Source organism: Vipera berus (assembly GCF_964194415.1).
Source record: "Vipera berus genome assembly, chromosome: 1".
NCBI classification, from domain to species: Eukaryota; Metazoa; Chordata; class Lepidosauria; order Squamata; family Viperidae; genus Vipera; species Vipera berus.
Window position 1 is genome coordinate 300,275,096 of NC_138202.1, and position 23,349 is coordinate 300,298,444.

Here is a 23,349-nt window from a genome sequence, read left to right on the forward strand (position 1 = left end):
ATGCAGTTCATGAAGTAGAGGTGTCACATGGATATCTCGTGGAAAGTCCATCACTGTTCATGATGCTGCATTTTGGAATGGTTGGAACTTCTGCATGTTTTTAAAGGAAATCCCATGTAGAGTTCATTGTAGTTCTGAATACCTGCCCAGTCCAAGAAGGGGCACAATTGGCACACCAGGTGGAGCTGTCCAAAAGACCTCTGAGTCACAGTTCTACCTGCTGCCTACTTTTTAAGCAGGAGCTTTGAGTCTAAAAGAAAACCCCCAGGTTCCCCACCACTTCTGAATGAGAAAATGGAAACCCATTTAGAAGTAAAGATGAAAACTCCTCAGAAGGTTCCATCAGTGACAGCCGATTGGTCCTTTTAGGATTGAGCTTGAGTGTTTTTTTACTTATTCTGCTGAGGAGAGAGCTTTGACAACCTCAGTTGGCTGATTTGAGGTTGAAAGATATATTGTAATTAGGTATTATCACCATACTGATGATCCCTGACCCCAAAACAATGAATGACCTCACTCAGTGATTTAATGTTGTTGTTAAAAGGAAAGAGAGTGTTATGTCCTGTGGCACCTCTAAAGGAGGGGTCAAAAAAGCAGCCTTTCCCTCAACACTTATTAAAATCTTTGAAGGAAGGAAGAAAACCAGCATAATATAGTCCTCCCAATTCCCAGACACCAGTGTTAGTCCAGATGGATACTGTCAGTGGTATCAATGTCCCAACCCAATCCTACCTCTGCTATAGGCCATCAGTAAATATGATCAAGGCTGTCTCTGTATTGAATCCTAGCCTGAGCCCAAATGGAATAGGTCTAAATAATCCAATCCTTTCAACATCCTTTGTAAGATTAGGGACAGAATACGGATGGAAACTAATCAAGGAGAGAAGCAACCTAGAACTAAGGAGAAACTTCCTGACAGTTGGAAAGATCCTGGAGCACTGGAGAACTACCAGAGGACTGGAAAAGAGCTGATGTAGTTCCCATTTTCAAAAAAGGAAAAAAATGTATCCAGGAAATTACAGACCTATCAGCCTGACCTCAATACTTGGGAAGTTCTGGAAAAGAAAAGCAAACAACGAGTCAGCGAGCACCTAGAGGCAAACAAAGTCATTACTAAAAGCCAACATGGGTTTGTCAAAAACAGATCATGCCAGACAAATCTTATTGCATTCTTTGACCAAGTGACAAAATTAGTGGATCAGAGGAATGCTGTGGATATAATTTACTTGGATTTCAGTAAGGCATTTGATAAAGTAGATCACAACCTACTACTTGATAAGATAGAAAAATGTGGGTTAGACAGCATCACCACCAGATGGATTCGTAGCTGGCTGACCAGCCGTACTCAGCGTGTGGTCCTCAATGGAACCACATCTACTTGGAGGGAAGTGTGTAGTGGGGTGCCCCAGAGCTCTGTTCTGGGCCCAGTGCTCTTCAACATCTTCATCAATGATTTGGATGAGGGGATAGATAGGGAACTTATCAAATTTGCAAATGACACCAAGCTGGCAGGAATAGCCAGAAGATAGGCTTAAGAAGATAGCCAGAAGATAGGCTTAAGATACAGGAGGATCTGGACAGACTTGAACACTGTGTACTATTTAACAAAATGAAATTCAATGCTGAAAAAGTAAGGTTCTACATTTAAGCAAGAATAATCAAATGTACAGGTATAGTATAGGGGGTACCTTGCTCAATAGTAGTAACTGTAAGAGGGATCTTGGAATCCTAGTGGACAATCACTTCAATATGAGCCAGCAGTGTGCTGCAGCTGCCAAAAAAGCCAACACGGTGCTAAGTTGCATAAACAGAGAGATAGAATCAAGATCACATGAAGTATTAATACCACTTTACAATGCCTTGGTAAGGCCACACTTGGAATACTGCATCCAGTTTTGGTCACCATGATGTAAAAAAGATGTTGAAACTCTGTAAAGAGTACAGAGAAGAGCAGCAAAGATGATTAGAGGTCTGGAGGCTAAAACATATAAGGTAGGCTGCTGGAATTGGGTATGTGTAGTTTAATGAAGAGAAGGGTGAGGGGTGACATGATAGCAGTGTTCCAATATCTCAGGGGCTGCCACAAAGAAGAGGGAGTCAAGCTATTCTCCAAAGTGCCCAAAGGCAGGACAAGAAGCAATGGATGGAAAGTAATCAAATAGAGAAGCAACCTAGAACTAAGGAGAAACTTCCTGACAGTTAGAACAATTAACCAATGGAACAGCCTGCCTCCAGAAGCTGTGAATGCTCCAACACTGGAAGTTTTTAAGAAGAGACTGGACAGCCATTTGTCTGAAATGGTATAGGGTTTCCTGCCTGAGCAGGAGGTTGGACTAGATGACCTCCAAGGTCCCTTCCAACTTCTTCATTATTATTATTATTATTATTATTATTATTATTATTATTATTATTATTATTATTATTATTATTATTATTATTATTATTATTATTATTATTATTATTATTATTATCCAGAGAGAGCTTGTAGAGGAGGGGGTTGACTATAGCTTGATTTAAGGCTGCCAACACCACTATATGGACTGAAAACTACATGCCACTTTTCTGGATACCTTAATGAGCCATTAAGGATCTGGTTGCAGCAAACAAGTGGCTTTAGTAACAATGCAGAAAATCCTGTCCACTTCCTCAAGTATCCTTGACTCAAATTCGTCACAACTCATGCCACCAAACTGTGTTCATGGCACCTTAGCTGGATCTGCTCAGATAGAATCTAATTCAGTGTGGATCAGAGCAACTTTATCCTTAAGAGCCAGGGTGGTGCAGTGGTTAGAATGCAGTACTGCAGGCTAATTCTGCTGACTGCTGGCTGCCAGCAGTTTGGCTGTTCGATCCTGACCAGCTCAAGGTTGACTCAATCTTCCATTCTTCCAAGGTTGGTAAAGTGGACCCAGATTGTTGGGGGCCCTATGCTGGGGACCCAGATTGTTGGGGGCACTATGCTGACTCTGTAAACTGCTTAGAGAAGACTGTAAAGCATTGTATACAAGTCTAAGTGCCATTGCTAATTAGCCAAAATATTCCTCATAGAGGCCTTGCAGATTACCCAGGTTTCCATACCTACCTGGCAGTGACAGGATGACCCTTAAAAGGGACATTTTTACAATATTGACATTTTGTCACCCTTACCACCATGAAGTAATCAATAATTACAATGTTTGATGAGGCATGTTATATTTTTGGAACTACAATAAAAACTAGTATGATTTTACTCATTGCTCCCAAATATTATTTTTTTTCAGCAAGGGAATAGTACATTCCCAATTTCTCCTCAACTACCACCTGGTGGACCATTTTCTTTGTCCTCTTCTCTACGATCACCAGAGATTTTGCCACCAGCACCACCACCTCTTCCTTTCTCCAGCTGTCCTCCTCCTCCAGCTCCACCACCACCTCCAGGTGGACCTCCACCCCCACCTGGAGCACCTCCATTCTTCAATGTCAGTATGCCTCCAGTTTCTTCCAACACCACATTTAGCAACAGTGAGATTAGCCTAAAGAAAAAATCAATCCCACAGCCATCTCATCCACTGAAATCCTTCAACTGGGCCAAATTGACTGAGGTAAGGTTCAAAAACCCTATTTTTGTTTAGCTTGCTATGGATTGAAATGTTGGAGAAGATTGGAACATTGAAGATTGTGCTAAGGTAGTTATGCCATGAGAACCGAATTTTAGGTGCAAAACTGATACTCGTTTAAAATTATATAATATATATATATACATACAATTATGTGACTCGCACACACACACACACACGCACACACACACACACAGAAAGAGATATATTACTGATAGATAGCTTAGGTGGCACTAAGCAGTAGATCCATAGAAGCAGAGGTCTACCATACGAGACAGAACCCAAGGTGCAGATTATGCAGAGAGACCTCACAGAGAAGTCCAAAGCATGGTGGACGAGTGTAAGAATTCAGGCAGACACATTATATGCTGAGCAGCACAACCAAGTAGCTGGCATTGTGTATAGGAACTTGTGTAAAGTGTATGGGCTAGACACTTTCCAAGTCCAGATGGGGAGATTATGGAGAATAACAGGGCTAAGATACTGTGGGACTTCCAGAACCAAATGGACAGGCAAGTGCTGGTGGCGGTAAATTAGCAGTGCCAAGTGACAGCAACGTCAGGAAGAAGGAGTATGGAGGAGTACCAGGGTCTGAAGGAGGAACTAGAAAGGTTGTGGAAAGTAAAGGCCAAAGTGGTCCCAGTGGTGATAGGAGCACTCGGGACTGTGACTCCTAGGCTGGGAGAGAAGCTCCAACAGAACCCAGGAACAACATCAGAGTAGATACTGGACAGAGCTAAGCTACTACGCAGAGCCCTTCCAGAGCTCTGGTAGAGGACCCATAAGGGTGAGAAGGAAATTTTTATACATATAGAAACACACATCATCTTAAGATAGATTTTTGAAAGTAAGGCCTATTAGTTTGGAAGTGGGAAGAATTTTGTAATTAAATTTCATTACAAAACTGAGTTTTCAAACTCACCACAAAACTTCTAATACTGCAATTTTGTAATTTAGACATTTTAGCAGAGAGAGAACATACTGACATTTCAAAATACATTCTTCAGTCAACTCTATTTAAGTGTTCCTTCCTCTCCCATGTCAAACCCTAGCAAAAAAACATTCTTTCCACATTGCATGTAGAAGTGTTAACATTTAAAATTTATCCAAACACATGCAAATGCTGTGGTATTTATATATGCCCACGGTCTGCTGGAGCTCTTGTGCAGTGTGTTTTCAAGCAAACCTCTTTGGAAGGAAGCTTTTAACTTTGCAGTTTCCACAAAAATGGATGGAGTGTATGTGTTGGGGGTAGATTGGTGGTAGTGAAAAGCATGTGGAAAGGTTTGAGCCAGCCCTGGGGCTAAAACATTTACAGAGGCTAAATGACATGCAATGCTCTGAACAACTTGTTCTGGACCAGCCCTCTTCTCCCAACCCCTAATTAAGAGACGAGTCTGGAAAGCGTCCAAGGCTAAAAGGCTTCTGCCAAGGTTTAATGACGCAGATAACAAAACACAAGAGCTTGTCTTCTCAAACGAAAAAGTTGCTTTCAGCAACTAGCCCCTCCCCAAACACTTCTTTTATAGAGAGCTCAGGGCGTGGTCTCCCTGTGCCTCCTCCCGAGGAGTCCCATAGTCTTTCTTTGTTTGTCCCTGCTCGTCTGCCTCCTACGTCGGGCGTCCTTGAACAGGGCCAGCTGTGGGTCATCATCCTCCGCACTCTCGGGCTCACACAGCTGAGAAGAGGTCCCCGGCTGAGGACTCTGCAAAGCCTCCAAATCATCATCAGCCGGTTCGTTTCCCTCCTCCCCCACATCTGAGTCCTCCGATACATCGGACCCGGCTGTCGGACCCACCGGCTGGCCCTGAGTCACAACACTATCCCGCACCGCAGGGCCCTTCCCTCGGGTCTGCCGATCCGGATGCGGTCGGGATGGGAACTGTTCGTGAAAAGCAGTCACCAACGCAGGGGCATGAACGGCGGTCGCATCTTCCCATGTGAAGTCCTCCGGCCCGTACCCTTTCCACTCGATCAGGTACTGGAAGCGACCTTTCAGCCAGCGGGAATCCCTGATGCTGGCGACCTCGTACTCGGGGGTGCTGCCTCCATCACGAGTTCCTGATGGGGGAGGTTCCGCTTGGCGAAGTGGACAGGCCGGTTGTTCGGGGACCAACAAGGACCGATGGAAGACGGGGTGCACGCGCAGGGAACGTGGCAGAGTTAAACGATAGGCGACCGGGTTGATGACGGCCTCGACTGGGAACGGTCCAAGGTAACGGTGGTCCAGCTTCCTCGCCGGCCGAGTGGATGGTAGGTTCCTGGTGGACAGCCAGACCCGATCCCCCACCGATAGTGGAGGCGTATCCCTTCTCGACCGATCGGCGAACCTCTTGTAGTCGGCCTTGGCCTTCTCCAGCTGCCGTCGCACCAACCGATGGATCGCCTGTAACTCCGCCATGAATTCGTTCGCTGCCGGCTCCGGTGAGTCCACGGGAGAAAGAGGGAAGAACCTGGGGTGATAACCCACGTTGGCCAAGAACGGTGTCATCTGCGTGGAGGTGTGCTGCGAGTTATTAAAGGCAAACTCGGCTATGGCCAAATAGTCCACCCAGTTGTCCTGCTGCAGGTTAACATAGCAGCGCAGATACTGCTCTAAGATGCCGATGACCTTCTCGGTACCCCCGTCGGTCTGAGGATGATGCGCGGACGAGAGGCAAACCTTAATGTCCAACGCCCGCATCAACTCCTGCCAGAAGCGGGCTGTAAACTGGGCCCCCCTATCGGAGACGACCCTGTCGGGAAGGCCGTGCAGCCGGAACACCTGTTGGATGAACATGCGACTAGTGGCGCGAGCTGACGGTAAGCCGCGACAGGGGATGAAGTGCGCCATCTTGGTCAACATGTCCACCACCACAAACACTGTCGTGAAGCCGGAGGATGGGGGTAGATCCGTCAGAAAGTCCATGGACACAGCCCCCCAGGGTCTCTTGGGCGTTGGCAAAGGCTGCAGTAAACCAGGCGGGGCCCCTGTCGCTGACTTGGCCTGCCTGCATGGGACGCAGGAGGTGACATAAGACTGGACATCGTGTCGGACTCGGGGCCACCAGAAAGTACGGGAGACCAGGTTCAGAGTCTTGAACAGGCCAAAATGCCCCGCAGCCGGGTTATCATGACATTGGCTGAGGACGAGTCCCCTGAGTGGCCCTCCTGGAACATAGAGCCGGTCACGATAATACAGGAGTCCATCCGTGACCGACCAAGGCGAATCTGGCCCCACCTCTTCCTTCCGCTGAGCCACCCACGCCTCCTGCTGCTGCGCCTCCCGGATCCGAGCCCGTATATCCACCGGCTCCCGTACCGCAGCGAAAGACTCGACGGGGATCACTGTCCTGGGCGGAAGCTTGTCTTCCACTCGGGTGTACTCGGGCTTCCTGGACAGAGCATCCGCTCTCTGGTTGTGCCCGCTTGGTATGTACCGCACCCGGAAGTCAAACCTCGCAAAGAAGAGGGACCACCGGATCTGGCGTTGGTTCAAATTCCGAACGGTCTGCAGGCTTTCCAGATTCTTGTGGTCCGTCCGGACCTCGATTTGATGCCGCGCCCCCTCCAGATGATGCCTCCAAGCCTCGAACGCCGCCTTGATGGCCAGCAGCTCCTTCTCCCAGATGGTATAGTTGCGCTCCGAGGGATTCAATTTCCGAGAGTGATACGCGCAAGGGAAAAGGGTACCGTTGGGCGTCGCTGCCTGGAGTAACACGGCCCCAATGGCAATGTCGGAGGCGTCCGCCTCCACGACAAACGGCCGTTGCGGGTCAGGATGCTTCAAGATGGGCTCCTTCATGAAGGCGTCCTTCAAAGCTTGGAACGCCTGTTGTTCGGGGGCGTTCCACTGGAACCGAGTCTTCTTCTGCAGGAGCCGGGTGAGGGGGGCTGTCAAGGCAGCAAAGCCAGGGATGAATGTCCGATAGTAGTTGGCAAATCCAAGAAGTCGCTGAACATCCTTCACGCGACGCGGGGGTTGCCAACTCTGCAACGACTCAACTTTACTTGGATCCATGGCGATGCCCTCGGGAGAAATGCGGTGGCCCAAGAAATCAATGGTCACCTGGTAGAACTGGCACTTCTCCAACTTGGCAAACAGCCGATGTTTCCGGAGGCGCTGCAGGACCTGACGGAGATGCTGATGATGCGCTTCACGCGACGGGGAGTAAATCAGGATGTCGTCCAGGTAAATCACAACAAACTGGTCCAACAGATCCCGAAAGATGTCGTTCATAAAATGCTGAAACACAGCGGGGGCGTTGGTCAGGCCAAACGGCATCACCGTGTACTCGAAATGTCCATAGCGAGTACCAAACGCTGTCTTCCACTCATCACCCGGCCGAACCCTGACGAGGTTGTAAGCTCCACGCAGGTCCAGTTTCGTGAAGATCTTAGCCTCCCGGAGTCGGTCCAAGAGCTCGGGGATGAGGGGCAGCGGGTAGCGGTTACGCACCGTGATAGCGTTGAGTTTCCGGTAGTCACAGCAAAGCCGTAACTCGCCCGACTTCTTTTTGACGAAGAGCACGGGCGCAGACACTGGCGAGGACGAGGGCCGGATGAATCCACGAGCCAAGTTCTTTGTCAGGAAGTCCCGCAATGCGGCCAACTCGGGCTCCGACATGGAGTACAAACGCCCCACTGGGAGAGGCGCATCAGGGACTAGGTCAATGGAGCAGTCGTAGGGCCTGTGCGGGGGTAATTGGTCCGCCTCTGACTCGCTGAACACGTCAGCAAAGTCGGACAGTACGGGAGGCAAGGAAACCCCTGAGGAACCCTCCACCTGGCCGGCACAGATATGGCGGGTGTGGTCCACGCACTGCAAACTTGGGAAGGTGACCAAGTTCTGAGACCAATAGATCTGTGGATCATGCGCCCGGAGCCACGCCAGTCCCAAGACCACGGGGAAGTGCAGATCCGAAGTGACGTAAAACTGAATGGCCTCCACATGGGTACTGATGGCCATACACACGGGTTGCGTGGCGGCCGTGATAGGCCCGGACAGGAGCACTCGACCATCGATGGTCTCCACAAGCATGGGCGGATCCACCGGACACTGGGGAACAGCCCATTTGGCCACAAAGGCCGAATCCATAAAGTTAGTGGTAGCCCCAGAGTCAATTAAGGCATGGACCGGAATCCCCTCTGGCTTGCCAGGAAGGATCAGTCGTGCCTCCAAAATCAAATGCCGTGGAGGTTCACAGGCACCGTCGGAACGGCGTCGCTCGGCGTGATCGTTGTGGGTCGCCCGATCTTTCACACCGTCTAGATCGGGCTCGGGCCGTATTCCCGATAGCAAAGCAGGGGACTTTCTCGGGGCAGGCTTGGTCACTGACGCCCGCTGACGCTTCTTTGGGCAAGAAGCAGCCAAATGTCCAGGGTCCCCACAGTAAAAACACAACCCCTCCGATCGTCGTCTGTCCATTTCCGTCACCGATAGACGGGACCTGGCGGCACCCAGCTCCATTGGCTCCTCCCTCTGGACTGGGGGCTCACGCACAACAGGGGCGGCAGGGGTCTGTGGGGTGGCACGGCGACTCTTACGCTGCTGCAGCCGGGCATCGATCCGCAGACAAAGATGGATCAGCCCATTCAGATCTGAGGGAATGTCCACGCGGGCCAGCTCATCCAACATCTCCTCTGACAAGCCATCCTGAAAGGCATCCACGAGCGCAGCCTCATTCCAGGCGGAATCCTGGCTAAGCAGCCGGAAATCGCTGATATAGGCCTGTAGGGGGCGCTGACCCTGCCTCAAAGCTTTCAGACGTCGGGTGGCGGTCTGCGCCTTAATCGGGTCCTCGTACATGAGGCGCATATGGTCACAAAACCCCCCAAAGTTATCCAACAAAGGGCTAGGCTGTGCCAACAGAGGCGTGCCCCAACGAGCTGCATCTCCCGACAGAAGGCTCAACACGAATCCCACCTTATCACGGTCAGTGGGGAAATCAGCTGCTCTCACGCTGATATAAAGCTGGCATTGTCCCAGGAAGGCAGGAAACAGTTCTGGTTTACCAGCAAACTTATCCGGCATAGCTAACTGACATTTCCTCCTGGGTGGGGGGGCAGCATGTACCTGAGCCTGCAGTTGTGCCACCTGAGTGGCCAGCAAGGTGAGTTGCTGGTTGAGCTGGGCATTCTCGGCAAGAAGCTGCTCCATCGTAGTATTAAGGGGTGAGTGGCTGAAAGCAAACTGTTCTGGACCAGCCCTCTTCTCCCAACCCCTAATTAAGAGACGAGTCTGGAAAGCGTCCAAGGCTAAAAGGCTTCTGCCAAGGTTTAATGACGCAGATAACAAAACACAAGAGCTTGTCTTCTCAAACGAAAAAGTTGCTTTCAGCAACTAGCCCCTCCCCAAACACTTCTTTTATAGAGAGCTCAGGGCGTGGTCTCCCTGTGCCTCCTCCCGAGGAGTCCCATAGTCTTTCTTTGTTTGTCCCTGCTCGTCTGCCTCCTACGTCGGGCGTCCTTGAACAGGGCCAGCTGTGGGTCATCATCCTCCGCACTCTCGGGCTCACACAGCTGAGAAGAGGTCCCCGGCTGAGGACTCTGCAAAGCCTCCAAATCATCATCAGCCGGTTCGTTTCCCTCCTCCCCCACATCTGAGTCCTCCGATACATCGGACCCGGCTGTCGGACCCACCGGCTGGCCCTGAGTCACAACACAACTCATTCATTGCATAACCATGAAGGAGCATAATCTCCTTCTTCTAGTTACAAATCAGTCTAGCTCTTCCTTCTAGAGGAAGGAGTATCCAGCCTACCTTTTGCGTAGCACACTTGTTTTCATCCAACTCCCACCTTCTAATTTCCATCACCCCTATTACTCTTTGGTCATTAAAAAATGCAGATAAAATACTATCTGTGTTGAATTTGGGTAGCTGCCTAGAAATCCATGCTCTTTTTAAGACTCCAAGTCACTCGGGGCTCAGCTCAGGCATGTGGAATAAGTGTCTCGGGACCTTTGGAATGCCACAAGAATGCGCGTTCTCCTCGCTTACTCTCTCTTTCTTATGATGAAGTGAAATATTTGCTGCTCCTCCTGTTCTTGTCTTTCAAAGCCACGTGGGGCTATGGGAGTAAGTTTTATTTTCAGAAATTGGTACTTTGGGTGAGGAAAAAAAAAGACAGTTATATGCACATACACAAACACTGAACAAGCCAGAGATGCAGATTTTTCTTTTTAGTTTACAGGACCAAAGGCTTATCCTTCTTTCTGGTTCACAGGGGAGACAGCTGTACTTATCAATAAGGGTTAGAGAATGAATAAAAATGGAGTTTTGGAGCATGGAGGAATAGCTTGATTTTGGAGAGGAGTGATTTGATTGAGTTTGCCATAATTTACATGTATGTAGTAGCTACCAAGGGACGTGGTGGCTCAGTGGGTTAGGACGCTGAGCTTGTCGATCAGAAGGTCGGCAGTTTGGCGGGTCGAATCCCGAGTGCCGCGTAACAGAGTGAGCGCCTGTTACTCGTCCCAGCTTCTGCCAACCTAGCAGTTCGAAAGCACGTAAAAATGCAAGTAGAAAAATAGGGACCACTACGGTGGGAAGGTAACAGCGTTCCGTGCGCCTTTGGCGTCTAGTCATGCCGGCCACATGACCACGGAGATGTCCTCGGACAAGCGCTGGCTCTTCGGCTTTGAAACGGAGATGAGCACCGGCCCCTAGAGTCGGAAACGACTAGCACACATGTGCGGGGGAACCTTTACCTTACCTTTTAGTAGCTACCAAAACTAGGGTGGAACTTCAGTAATAGTATTTAATATTTAGGAAATTTAGTATTTAGGTTATTTTTCATATGGCTTATCTGAGTGCAACATCATGAGTATATACAGTATATATCAGTGCATTACAGGTGCCTCCCATTATGTTGGCTTGCAAGATAGTATCTAGACTGGAAATCTTTGCTTACTGTATATGAAATAATAGGTGGATTAACAGGATTTATCAAAACTAGAATATTTGATTATGTAAAATTGTTATAATATTTCATGTGTATACAGAGTTAACATAAGAACAGGAAGCTGAGATTCTACTTTATTTGTAAACTTTCTTTTTGTGGTAGGTAATTGATAAACTTTCAGTCATATGATTCCTCACACTATAAACTGGTATCACAAAATTTATAATACAGCAATATTTTTACAAGAACATTGAAGATTTATCGACTTTTTTCCAAGTTTGTACACATTTCAGTGGCTCTAGGAAGGAAGGAAGGAAGGAAGGAAGGAAGGAAGGAAGGAAGGAAGGAAGGAAGGAAGGAAGGAAGGAAGGAATAATACAGACACATATGTAGTTCCCAAGTTACAACCACACATTCTGTTGTTGAAACTTGTGAAGTTATGACCGCTACGATGTCTCTATGCTTATATAATCACATTACAAGTATTTGGTGTCTGGCTTACAATTATGCTGTCACAGCAAGCTGTAGTCAGGTTCTTGTGATTTCCATCATCGTGTGAGGCTCTTCCCTAATGAAGGCATGAGGACTTCTGAACTGCTGTCGTTAAGTGACACATCACATGACTTCATACTTTACAACTGCGTCATTTAGCAATGGAGATTCTGTTCCCAACTGCTTTTGTAATCCAAGTGCTACATACAGATATATATGCTCATTAAATCACATTCTAAACTTTTCTATGTTCTTTCCTTATCTCACATTTTATATTCTATAAGTACAACAGCTATGCCTATTTCTTGTGTTTCTTATATCAATGTCTATCATTGTATTTCCTTCCTTTCCTATACATCATGTAGGGAGCTAATGATCCTAGCTTAGTTTATTCCCATCCTTTGCTGCTCTCCCACTTATGATGTGTAAAAACAAAAGTGATGTTCTTCTCAGCCTGATTTCTGGCTATCTTTTAGCCATGCAAGATTTGGTTGATGGTAGGCATTTTTCAGGGTTTTGAGCCAGGCATCTGTTGCCTTTGGCCTGAATTGCTGCTGAGACTTTGGCATCTCTCTGTTTCTGACTAAGAAGGGGAAAGTTTGCTATCACTGCTGTGAACTACTGTCACAATTACAGAGGTTGGCATGGCTGCCTGGCTCTGCAGCTGCTTTCACCTTTGGCCCTGTTGCCGCTCACAATTTCCTGCTACTCGTGCTTCTGAAATGGATCCCATTTCTTTGGCCCCTTCAGTCACCCTTTGCAGATAACTTCAGGCCTCCAGCTACTTTTGTCCTGAGCTTCTCCTGTTTGCTCAGCTCATTCCACAACTCCTGCTTGTAATAATCCTCTCACTCCCTTTCTAACGCACGTGAACAGAACATCTCTTCCTGATACATCCACAAACCTCTTTCTTTGGTTGTTGTTGCTGGAAATATGGTGTGGCCAATTCATCTGTAAGTTCCAGAGACAAAAAAAGGAAAAAGAGTAATGTGCTTGGACAGACTGTATCAAAACTCTCGTACCACAGTCTAAGGTAGAAAAAAATAATATCAGAACAAATTTGGGGAACAAATAAAGAAGAATAAAGAAAAGGAATACAACCGGTGTGTCTTAATAGGAAAGTGTATTTCTGGAGCTTTAATTTTTGATAATTGCTGTTTTCATGTGATAAATTTAGTCAGCTTTATGGAACTTCATTGGGCTTCATTTTTAGGCAGTCAGTTCTGGACTATATTTTTGATTGTAGTCATCTCTATCAGTGTCTTCCCATGTGAAAAATAAAATGTGTCCCAGGGTCATTTTCCATATTCTGGTTTTATGTCTCATACAAAATTATAAACTAGACAGACCATAACACTCTAACAGCTCTGAGTGGATTTAATAGAGACAAAGCAGAAAACTTTGCAGTTCTCAATGGAAACTTACTTTGTAATATAAGCCAGTCTTAAAAGCCAAAAAAGTGACTTCAAGAGAGTCCAAAGGCATGGCTGTTTTGCTTTTGCCTTTATTTTTTGGGCTGGATTTTCTCCAAAACTTGTGTCTTCTTTTAATCATGTTCTGTCCATTGAATTCTTCCTGACCCCTTTTAGCTTCTCAGAATAATGCATTTTTCCTCTTGTTTCTTTAATAAGGGTGAGTGGGAGTTAGAAGCTGTTCTTAATTATTTTAATAATGAAGTGCTAATGCACTTTACTATGTGAGTGCCTTTTGTGAGCTTCAGTTGAGAAGGTAGGAGTGTCCTACTTTTAGCAACATCTGGACTTCAAGATACCACATGCTGGGCAGCCTTCCTCCTCCTCCTCCTCCTCCTCCTCCTCCTCCTCCTGTTCCTCCTCCTTCTCCTCCAAAATCAGAAATTTCTGGGGTTTTTTTTGCATAAAAAGTGTTTCTAGAGTAAAATCTATGTTACCCATCTGTGATATATTTAATAAAGTGCTAGATGAATGAATTGCAATCAACTGTGAAATGAAAGACGAGGGAAGCAATGCTCTAAGTATTATTTTTAATAGCATGCTGCCTTTGTTTGTATTTGAAGGTTGAAGATGGAACAATGATGGCTATGTGAAAATTATGATTCACTAGAATGTAGGACTAACCACAGCTATATACATCTCTTTGAATTTTAGGAAAAGATACATGGTACCATCTGGCATGAAATTGATGACATACAAGCTTTCAAGATGCTGGATTTGGAAGATTTTGAAAAAATGTTTTCAGCCTATCAAAGACATCAGGTAAGACATTTCAATGCTATTTCCCTCAGTTCAGGTTCTGAAGTCTCTATGTTCCTCTATAAAAATGGTTCCAGTATTTGGTGCACCAACAGAGAAAACTCAGTAGGAAATGTCTTTTCATGGATATAGTATTTTCAGGATAAACAGATTGGCTCCAGGTTTGAGTTTGCCGGGTAAATAGCCTTCTGGATGGCTCCCTCTTTTATTGGTGGACCCTTAACTTTCCTGGTGTTGATGACTGGAAATGGTGTGCCACAGTGCTAGGCTTTGTTTCCTGCAAGGTCATCATATAGCATCATTCTGAAACACTGTGAGACATCAAATGGTGGCTTGACCAAGATACCTTGTGCTGATGAGAATGTCAGGCAATAAGTAGACAAGTTTAACATAGTCTCAACAAGCACCTACATTTTGTTTGCCATAATATTTGCCTTTAGTGGAAAAATACAATACTTGGCATTACCAATCTGATTTGTGGTTGCAGTTGTTATATGATGGGTAGTGGTGTTTAGTGTAGTTTGGCTTGGCTTGGCTTGGCTTGGCTTGATTTGGTCTGGTCTGGTCTGGTCTAGTCTAGTCTAGTCTAGTCTAGTCTAGTCTAGTCTAGTCTAGTCTAGTCTAGTCTAGTCTAGTAATTCAAATTTATTAGCCACCCAATTCAAATGGAATCTTTTTAGTCTTTTTTCACTTGTTTTATTAATGATGTTAATTCCATTTCCCCCCTCATTTTGTAATACAGTTTCTTCTTAGCTAATAAATCTTGTGTAATAAATTTAGTTCAGCTTTGTATTTGGCTTACTTGACTTTCTTTACTTTTCTTTCAAATAATAGATTATAATGGATATTTTAATGCTAACAGTAGTGACATACTTTTAACAGCAGCTGTGCAGGGATTTTTCCCCTCCTTTTCTTAGAAAGCAGATCAGCCTCATGCTGTCTTTCTGTCACAAGTGAGACTCAACTGGATAGATCAGTGGGATTTTAACTTTCCCTCCCCTTCTTTTCCAAATTCTTGCTTAGCTATTAAATTATATTTTTGAAAACAAGGTTTCTCCCAGTTGTCTCCTGTACAAATGATAGTCCAAAGCTGGGCTGGAAGTTCAGCTTTTCTTTTCCAATAATATAAAACAATGATGCCACACTGTAGGAAACTATTGAAAGACTTTAATAAATTAGTCCAAAAAACTGCCCTGACTCCAAAATCTTTCATTTTCCCTTTGGAAATGAACCATTTAATTTTCAGGACTCCTAAAAGATTCAGATTCATATTTTTTTTAAAAAAAATCCCATTTATATCCCGCCCTTCTCCGAAGACTCAGGGCAGCTTACAATCTAAAGCACAAATCAATGTGCTTAGCAATAGCCTTCATTCTATGTATATGCCTGCTTATTAGGGCTTTTGCCCCCCCCCAAGCGGCATTATTACAAAGTCAGCTTAATTGCCCCCAACAATCTGGGTCCTCATTTTACCTACCTCGGAAGGATGGAAGGCTGAGTCAACCTTGAGCCTGGTGGGACTCGAACCTGCACTAATTGCAGGCAGCTGGTGTTACTTAAGGAGGCATTAGCCCACTGCTCCACCAAGGCTATTGCCAAAAAGCACATGAAAATGAGTTGACCATTTCTGAATCAACATTTAAAGTTTGGTTCCCTTTCAGCGACAAATGACCTCTTAGCACTTCTTATCAATCACAAAAACTAACCAAATTTCAGACAGGCTAAAGCTTTACACCAAACTGAGATTATGTTCCTGATACGTTCCCATTTGATTAACCAAAGTTTAGAGATTTAGATAGTTAATTGAATACTTCCTGTCTTGTTATAGAAAGCTGAATGGGACTGGGTCATGATTCTGCAAGTTTAAGATATGATCAAAATGAGGTTTGCTTGTCTAAACAGACCAGTTCTATTCTGGTCATTCACTGGCTTTAAACTTCAGCCAAATGAAGCTAAACTCAGCAAATCCCAGAGACATTTGGTGGGGGGCTGTTGCATGCATGAGCATGAATGAGGCATTTATTTCTTTTTCTTGCTGCAGTTAATATGATATTGTATTTGGTCCCCCAGCTTCTTTTCCTGTAAACGACTTCTTTTTTCTTAGAGAAGACAAAGAGTCTGTTCTTCACTCCATACAAAAGTATTTGCTGTTTGTTATATAGTGGTAAGGCAATGTTAAACAGGAATATAATTTTATTCCAAGGTCTCTCACTGATTATATTATGATGTTCAAAAGGCCAGTTTATTATTTTATAACATCACTAACATAACTGCAAAAAAGAAAGTAGTGAGAAACCTTATTATTGCCTGTAAAATCCTGTTAACTATCGTCTTTAGAATCTCTATAGAAAAGGGGCAAATTCAGTAATATCTCCTACTTTTTGTGACTACGGAAGGGAGAACAAACTGCGAGGCATTTCTTTGATTATTTTAATAGTGTCAAATTAACCAGCGCTTCATTAGAAGACCAAATATTATTGCTTTGATAAACTCTGTACCTTTGTATTGCTGTTGCTAACTGTTGGCATGTTTCCTTCTCTGTTATCTTCAACTGTTGTCTGAGTAGGACCTGTTAACTAATCCTTCTTCTTCCTGTAAGCCGGTGAGTATTACTACCTGTCCCCTTTCTGACTTTGTGGATTTCTTTTCCAGTATTGAGATCACGAGATCCAACTGTAACTTCATAGCCCACTTTGTTTATTGCATGAGTAAACCTTATCTTTCATCTGCACATGTATGGGTGTTTCTGTCTTGCATGATTTTTGAGAGACAGAAATCAAAATTCAGTTGGCTTTTGTGTATCCAAACCCACGTGAACAAGTGAGAGATATTGGAGATGGGTGCTCTTACTTTGTTTACAAAAGACAGAAAAATAGGCATAACTCACCTTTTGCTAATAATCCTATTACTTTTATTTACTAAGGAAAGGATCCTGACTTTCAGTTGTTCATGGGAACATCTTTTGAATTGAGCAAAGAATACAAGAGGGAGGTGACTTTAATGATTCTTCCTCTTTCAGCTTTTTAACTCTTAGAATATCTGCTCCACTAAACTGAAGATCTGGAACAGTATGGGATTTTAGGAATTTTATTTGCATTTTTATTTATTTACTAGGTTCCAAATACTACTCCATTCCAATACAACACTGAGTGATTTACATTCCTTCTTACAATGAAAAGATTGCAAGAGTAACTCAAACATAGTCCAGCATGAAAATACCTGATTGATACCAGATCCTTTCTTAGCATCCTAGTATTTATAGGGATTTTTTATAAAATAAAAAAAACCCTCAAGCAATAAAGAAAAACTGAGACAGAAAGGAAAGGAAAGGAAAGGAAAGGAAAAGAAAGGAAAGAAAGAAAGAAAGAAAGAAAGAAAGAAAGAAAGAAAGAAAGAAAGAAAGAAAGAAAGAAGGAAGGAGAATCCTAAATCTGTAACCTACATTGGGAAATTGAAAAACATCTTGAAAGCAGGCAATATCAAATGATTCTGCATTGCTACCAAGAAGTCTACAAGGATGTGTACAGGGGAAAATGAAATCAGCAAACTTGTTTCTCCTCACCTCTCCATCATCTTTTTTTTAATCTCAATTCTATCCGTTAAGTCAAAGGTTATTTCACTTACCAGTGAAATGTAATATTGTTCCTACTTTTTGAACATACTTTATTTATTTGGATTTAAGTTTATGCAATGTGTTTAATGTGTTCTGCATTTAATTATACTTTTCAGGCAATCCCATTTATAGCAAAGACAATAAAATAAGGATCTGAGATGCACATATATATGCATGCATGCTTGCACGTATACTGTTGTCTGTTGCACTTACATCTGGATTTGGAAGGAAACACATAATAAATAAGGAAACAACATGTTTATACACTTGATTTTTTCCTCAGTTTGATTTTTATAGCATTGTAATCCTACAACTTGGGTGGATTTCCTCCCACACTAGTTACTTTGGATATGATGTATTCCTTCTAAGTATTGCATTGACTGAAAAATGCAATAAGAAAAAAGAAATAATTTCCCATTTTTAAACTATTTGTAGAAGGAAATGGGATCAACTGAAGACTTATACCTATCCAGTCGAAAGGTGAAAGAACTTTCTGTGATTGATGGCCGGAGAGCACAAAATTGTGTCATCCTCCTTTCCAAGTAAGTTTACCTTATCTTGCATTTGTCTGGAATTTCAGTTTGTTGGTATACAGAAAGGATGCAAGTAGAATTTCTATTTGACTGCTACTATTCCAAACATTTTAGACCAGAAACTGCCTCTGAAATGTTCTTGAGAAATGAAAGATGCTTAGGTTTCTATCCCATGTCAACTTTGATCAATTCTGTCTTTCACAGGAAAACAAATGCATCAGCTTGGGATTTAAGCTAATTTGTGATATAAACTCAAACAGTGATTTACACAACTTGGCAGTTTGTGTCCCTTGGATGTTAACAACAATGTTTAAAATCTAAATATTGATTTATATTTTATATCCTCACTTATCAGACAGTTTCTTAGAAATATTGCTTATATTTCCCAATGTATGTTTGTGGCTGTTAATAAAAAAAATAATTCTTTCTGGTGATTTGGTAAATTTTATGCATTTTTTTTCTTTTATTCATATCAAGTATTTCATTAATTAAAATAATGTTTTTCATGTAACCTATTTTTTTACCTAATTGTGTCAAGAATGATTGGAAGTAAATGGTTCATTTGCTCCTGAAAAAGACAGTATGCAAAGAAATGGTGCAATGGCATGTTTGGCATTTGTAAACATCTGCACCTTAGGTGTTTAGCTGAATAACTTGTCCATTGCCTTTTCTGCTTTTGATAGAAAGTTTGAGGATAGTTATGGTAAATGTAGTATGGGGTGGGGGAAAAACAGTGCTAAATAATGGATAGAAGTAATTGATAGAGTATTTTCAGGCTACATTCATCTTTTTAGGTACATAGGCATAAAATATTTGACACCAAGAAAAAAACATTCAAGCATTCCTAACACTGCTTTATTTCCTAACATGAGAAGCAATAGGATTAAGAGCTTTTGTCTTAAGAACTCAAGTTGCTTTTATGAATGAATACACAAGAATGGTTCCAGACAGAGGGCTCTTAGTCTGACCACGTATAGACAAAGTGTGGGTTGTTCCACCTTTTACTTCTTAACAGTTTTTAATGAAAATTAAAAAGAAGATGGAAGGAGGAAGAACATAATCTCCTTCTATTACTCCTAGACTTTATGACCATATAGTTCTTCACTTAAGTCCATGACTGAGGCAGTATAATTATCTAATAAAATTCTTGCTTCAATGCATCTTGATTTGAAAATATTTTAAACAAATATTAGAAGGAATGTTCTTTGAAAAAAACCCCATACCTGCTAATAGACCTACATGCTTTGGGCAAGCAACTTTATGGAAAGCAACTTTTACAAGCAACTTTGTACAAAATAATAAGCTTTCATCATCTCAATGCCCATCATCTCCAAGCCTCACATTAGCTGTTGATGCATTCTTACTGCAGCCACACAAAATTTGGCTCCAGTGTTAATATTAGTAAGATTGGAGTTTGAAAGAGCAGTGTCCTTCTGGAGAGATGTTGCAACACTGTTAGTATGTAATCTTTAAATGTACAGCAAAACAATATGTGTTGAAAAGTTTCTATTTTCCCAAAGTCATATGGGGCAGGTGTGTTTTTTTAGTGGGAGTTTGGTGAATTTGCCCTTCAGTAAAGCCAACCAGAGGACATTGTGCCTGGCCCTCTAAAGCCCTTCTGTAATCTCGGGAGTGTTAACTTGTATTGCTAGCTTGCAGATTTCCATGTGATTTTCACTGTCAGAACTGTTTCAGGAAAGGATGCTAACTTGATTTTAGTATTCAGTATCATCCAACCTTTGAATAACTTTCTTTTTTTGTCTGATCATAACCAGATTCACTGCCAGTATGCATGGTGAGGGATGCTTATCCTTCAAAATTCACAGAACCAGGCAATTAGGGAAAATCTTCAACTGATGTGTTATAACTAACCATCATGCCCATCTATTTTAGATTTTTCTGTCTTGAGCCTAAAACTGGGTTGGAGATGCATCTTGGAGCTGCCAGTACAGACCTTAGAAACTTTTCCAAATGATTTTTCTTAAAATATATATATTGTGTACAAATGGCCAGATTCACTAGTAATTACTGGAATAAGAGAGATTATAGTCCTCTGTTATTTAGTGCTTGATCTATTGCATTTCAAATATACTGGACTTATAATGATTGAGTTTAATTTTCCATAGATCCCCAGTTAGCTTGAACATCAATTGTGACTTGAGACCACCACATTCCAAAAGGAATGGAATGGAATGGAATGGAATGGAATGGAATGGAATGGAATGGAATAGAATAGAATAGAATAGAATAGAATAGAATAGAATAGAATAGAATAGAATAGAATAGAATAGAATAGAATAGAATAGAATAGAATAGAATGGAATGGAATGGAATGGAATGGAATGGAATGGAATGGAATGGAATAGAGCTGGAAGGGACCTTGGAGGTCTTCTAGTCCAGCCCCCTGCTCAAGCAGGAGAACCTATACCATCTCAGACAAGTGACTGTCCAGTCTCTTCTTAAAAACCTCCAGTGATGGAGCGCCCACGATTTCTGGAGGCAAGCTGTTCCACTGATTAATTGTCCTCACTGTCAGGAAGTTTCTCCTTAATTCCAGGTTGCTTCTCTCCTTGATCAGTTTCCAACCATTGTTTCTTGTCCTGCAAATTTGATGAGTTTCCCTTCTATTCCCTCATGTAAGTCATTTATGAAGATATTGAAGAGTACTAAGATGGAGCCTTGTGGTACCCCACTGCTTACTTCTCTCTATGTGGATGTAGTGCCACTGAGGACTAGTTGTTGAGTACAGTTTGCCAGCCAGCTACAGATCCATCTGGTGATGATGTTGTCCATTCCACCTTTTTCTAGCTTACCAAGGAGTAGGTTGTGGTCTACTTTATCAAATGCCGTACTCAGTGCTTTTTTTGTAAAACAAAAAGGTGCTGGAACTCACACATGTCATACAACCCGCCTTGCCTACCCTACAAGGTTCCATCTAAAAAAGGTGCTGGAATTCCGTTCTGAGCGTTCAATGAGAAAAAAAGCCCTGGCCGTACTGAAATCTAAGTATACTACAGCATATCCACAGCATTTCGCTGGTCTACTAGTTTAGTCACTTTATCAAAGAATGAAATAAGATTGGTTTGGCATGATCAGTTTTTAACAAAGCCTACTAGTTATAACTTTGTTTGCTTCTAGTTGTTCGCAGATCTGTTTTTTTATTATCTTTTGTAGGATCTTCCCAGATTGGAATTACCCCTTTCCTCCCACTCTTAACAGTGATATGTCCTCCCTTCCTATTTTTACATTATTTTTAAGAATTAATTGTTCTGTTTTGAAAAAAAGGAGACTGAGTATTCTCCAATGTAGCACCAAAATACCATATACAAATAAGTGTTTTTCTTCCAATATTTTTTTACAGTATTTCTGTTAATATCATTGATGGTTTCAGAGAGAAAGGGAAAGAGAGATGTTTCTAAAGTAAGTACTCTAGTTAAAGGTAGGACATACAGTATGTTTTTAAAACATAATGGATTAAAACACTTTTAAGCAATGTAGCTTACCCATTTTTAACAATATTTTCCTTCTCACATAGTAGCCCCTTACCCTTTTCCACATGGTTAGATGTTAATTATTAATACCCTAGTCTAGGCTGTTGCTATTTTGTCTATATCTGTGATTTTCTTTTTTTTCCCCTATAGCATGAGAAAATAAAATACCAATGAGTTTTCTCCTTAGAAAAAAATCCCTTGGAATCCTCAATACCATTTTGTCTCTTTTCTCAGTGCCTATATTCTTATTCCTCTGACTCTGTGCTTAGTCATTCATAAGTAGTCTGAAACAGGAAGTATTTAGGAGAAGAAAATAGTGAAGGTTTTGTTGAATAATTGTGATGTGATTCATTTACTTGCCCCATGGACAGTGATCCCCTTTCTGCAGTCTGTCAACTTCAATTATAATTCTATGTCTCTCTGTAAGATTAACTGAGCTATATCGAATTGGGAGCTCAAGGAATGCATTAAAAAGGCCATTTGGTTTCTTTCCCCAGTTTTCCTTTGGAGTTTTAAGTGATTTCTGGGAACAGATAGAAGTTGTGCTGGCTAGAGACTACAATAAGCAAACTGGCATTGATTATGTTTGTGTGTGTGCATATTTGTAAATTCACTATATGGACTGCAAAAGAAATAATACAGGTGCCAAGAAAGTAATTAGAAATAGTATACTTCTTTTGTCCCTTTCATTTTTTCAATGTTATTTTTCTGCACGTGTATTTTGCTGTGTCTATGGTAACCTATAACTTCAGAGATTAGTACCTAAAATATCCTGGTTTTAATGCCAGGGCATGATTTGCCAGATTTCATATGTTATTTTGCCAATATTTAATGTCTTTTTATTGGTTGTAGTTGGAAGTGATTAATGGAAAACAAAGTGCTCCCTCATCAAAAACAAATTTCAGAAGATGCCTCTCAAAATATTTGGAACTTTGATTTTGATCCTTTTTTTCAATATACTTGAAGTTGGGGGAAGAATTTCTGTGTATGAAGGCCAGATTATGATATTACTTTCTAATCTTAGACTTTCAGGTAAAAACTAGAACTAGAAATTCAGGTAAATGAAGTAGAAATTCAGGTAAATGAGAGTCTTGGACTTTAAAAGAGCTAATTTCAATAAACTTAGAGAGACCTTGGGAAGAATTCCATGGATGAGAATCCTAAAGGGGAAAACAACTCAAGAAGCTTGGGACATTTTGAAAAGTGAGATAATAAAGGCCCAGTCTAGCACAATACCAACAAAGAAGAAAAATAACAGCTCTCAAAAGAAACCAGCATGGCTGCATAAAGAACTCTGATAAATTGAAAGATAAAAAGGACAAGTATAAGAATTGGAAAGAGGGGCACATAACTAAGGCAGAATATCAGCAAATAGCCCGTGCCTGCAAAAATGAAGTGAGGAATCTAAGGCTCAAAATGAACTAAGACTTGCAACCAAAGTCAAAAATTACAAAAAAGCTTCTTTCAACATATAAAAAACAAGAAAAAAGTTAAGGAAATGATTGGTCCA

General features: G+C 42.6%; 1 protein-coding gene across 1 annotated transcript in view; it reads left to right on the forward strand.

The window, feature by feature from the left end:
* Positions 1-23,349, forward strand: part of DAAM2 (dishevelled associated activator of morphogenesis 2) — a 150,456-nt gene that overhangs the window by 83,692 nt on the left and 43,415 nt on the right. The window contains exons 13-16 of the mRNA XM_081312958.1: positions 3,261-3,581; positions 14,098-14,205; positions 16,769-16,804; positions 18,251-18,357. Of these exons, the coding sequence (XP_081169084.1) occupies positions 3,261-3,581; positions 14,098-14,205; positions 16,769-16,804; positions 18,251-18,357 (572 nt within the window). The remainder of the gene's footprint in view (positions 1-3,260; positions 3,582-14,097; positions 14,206-16,768; positions 16,805-18,250; positions 18,358-23,349) is intronic.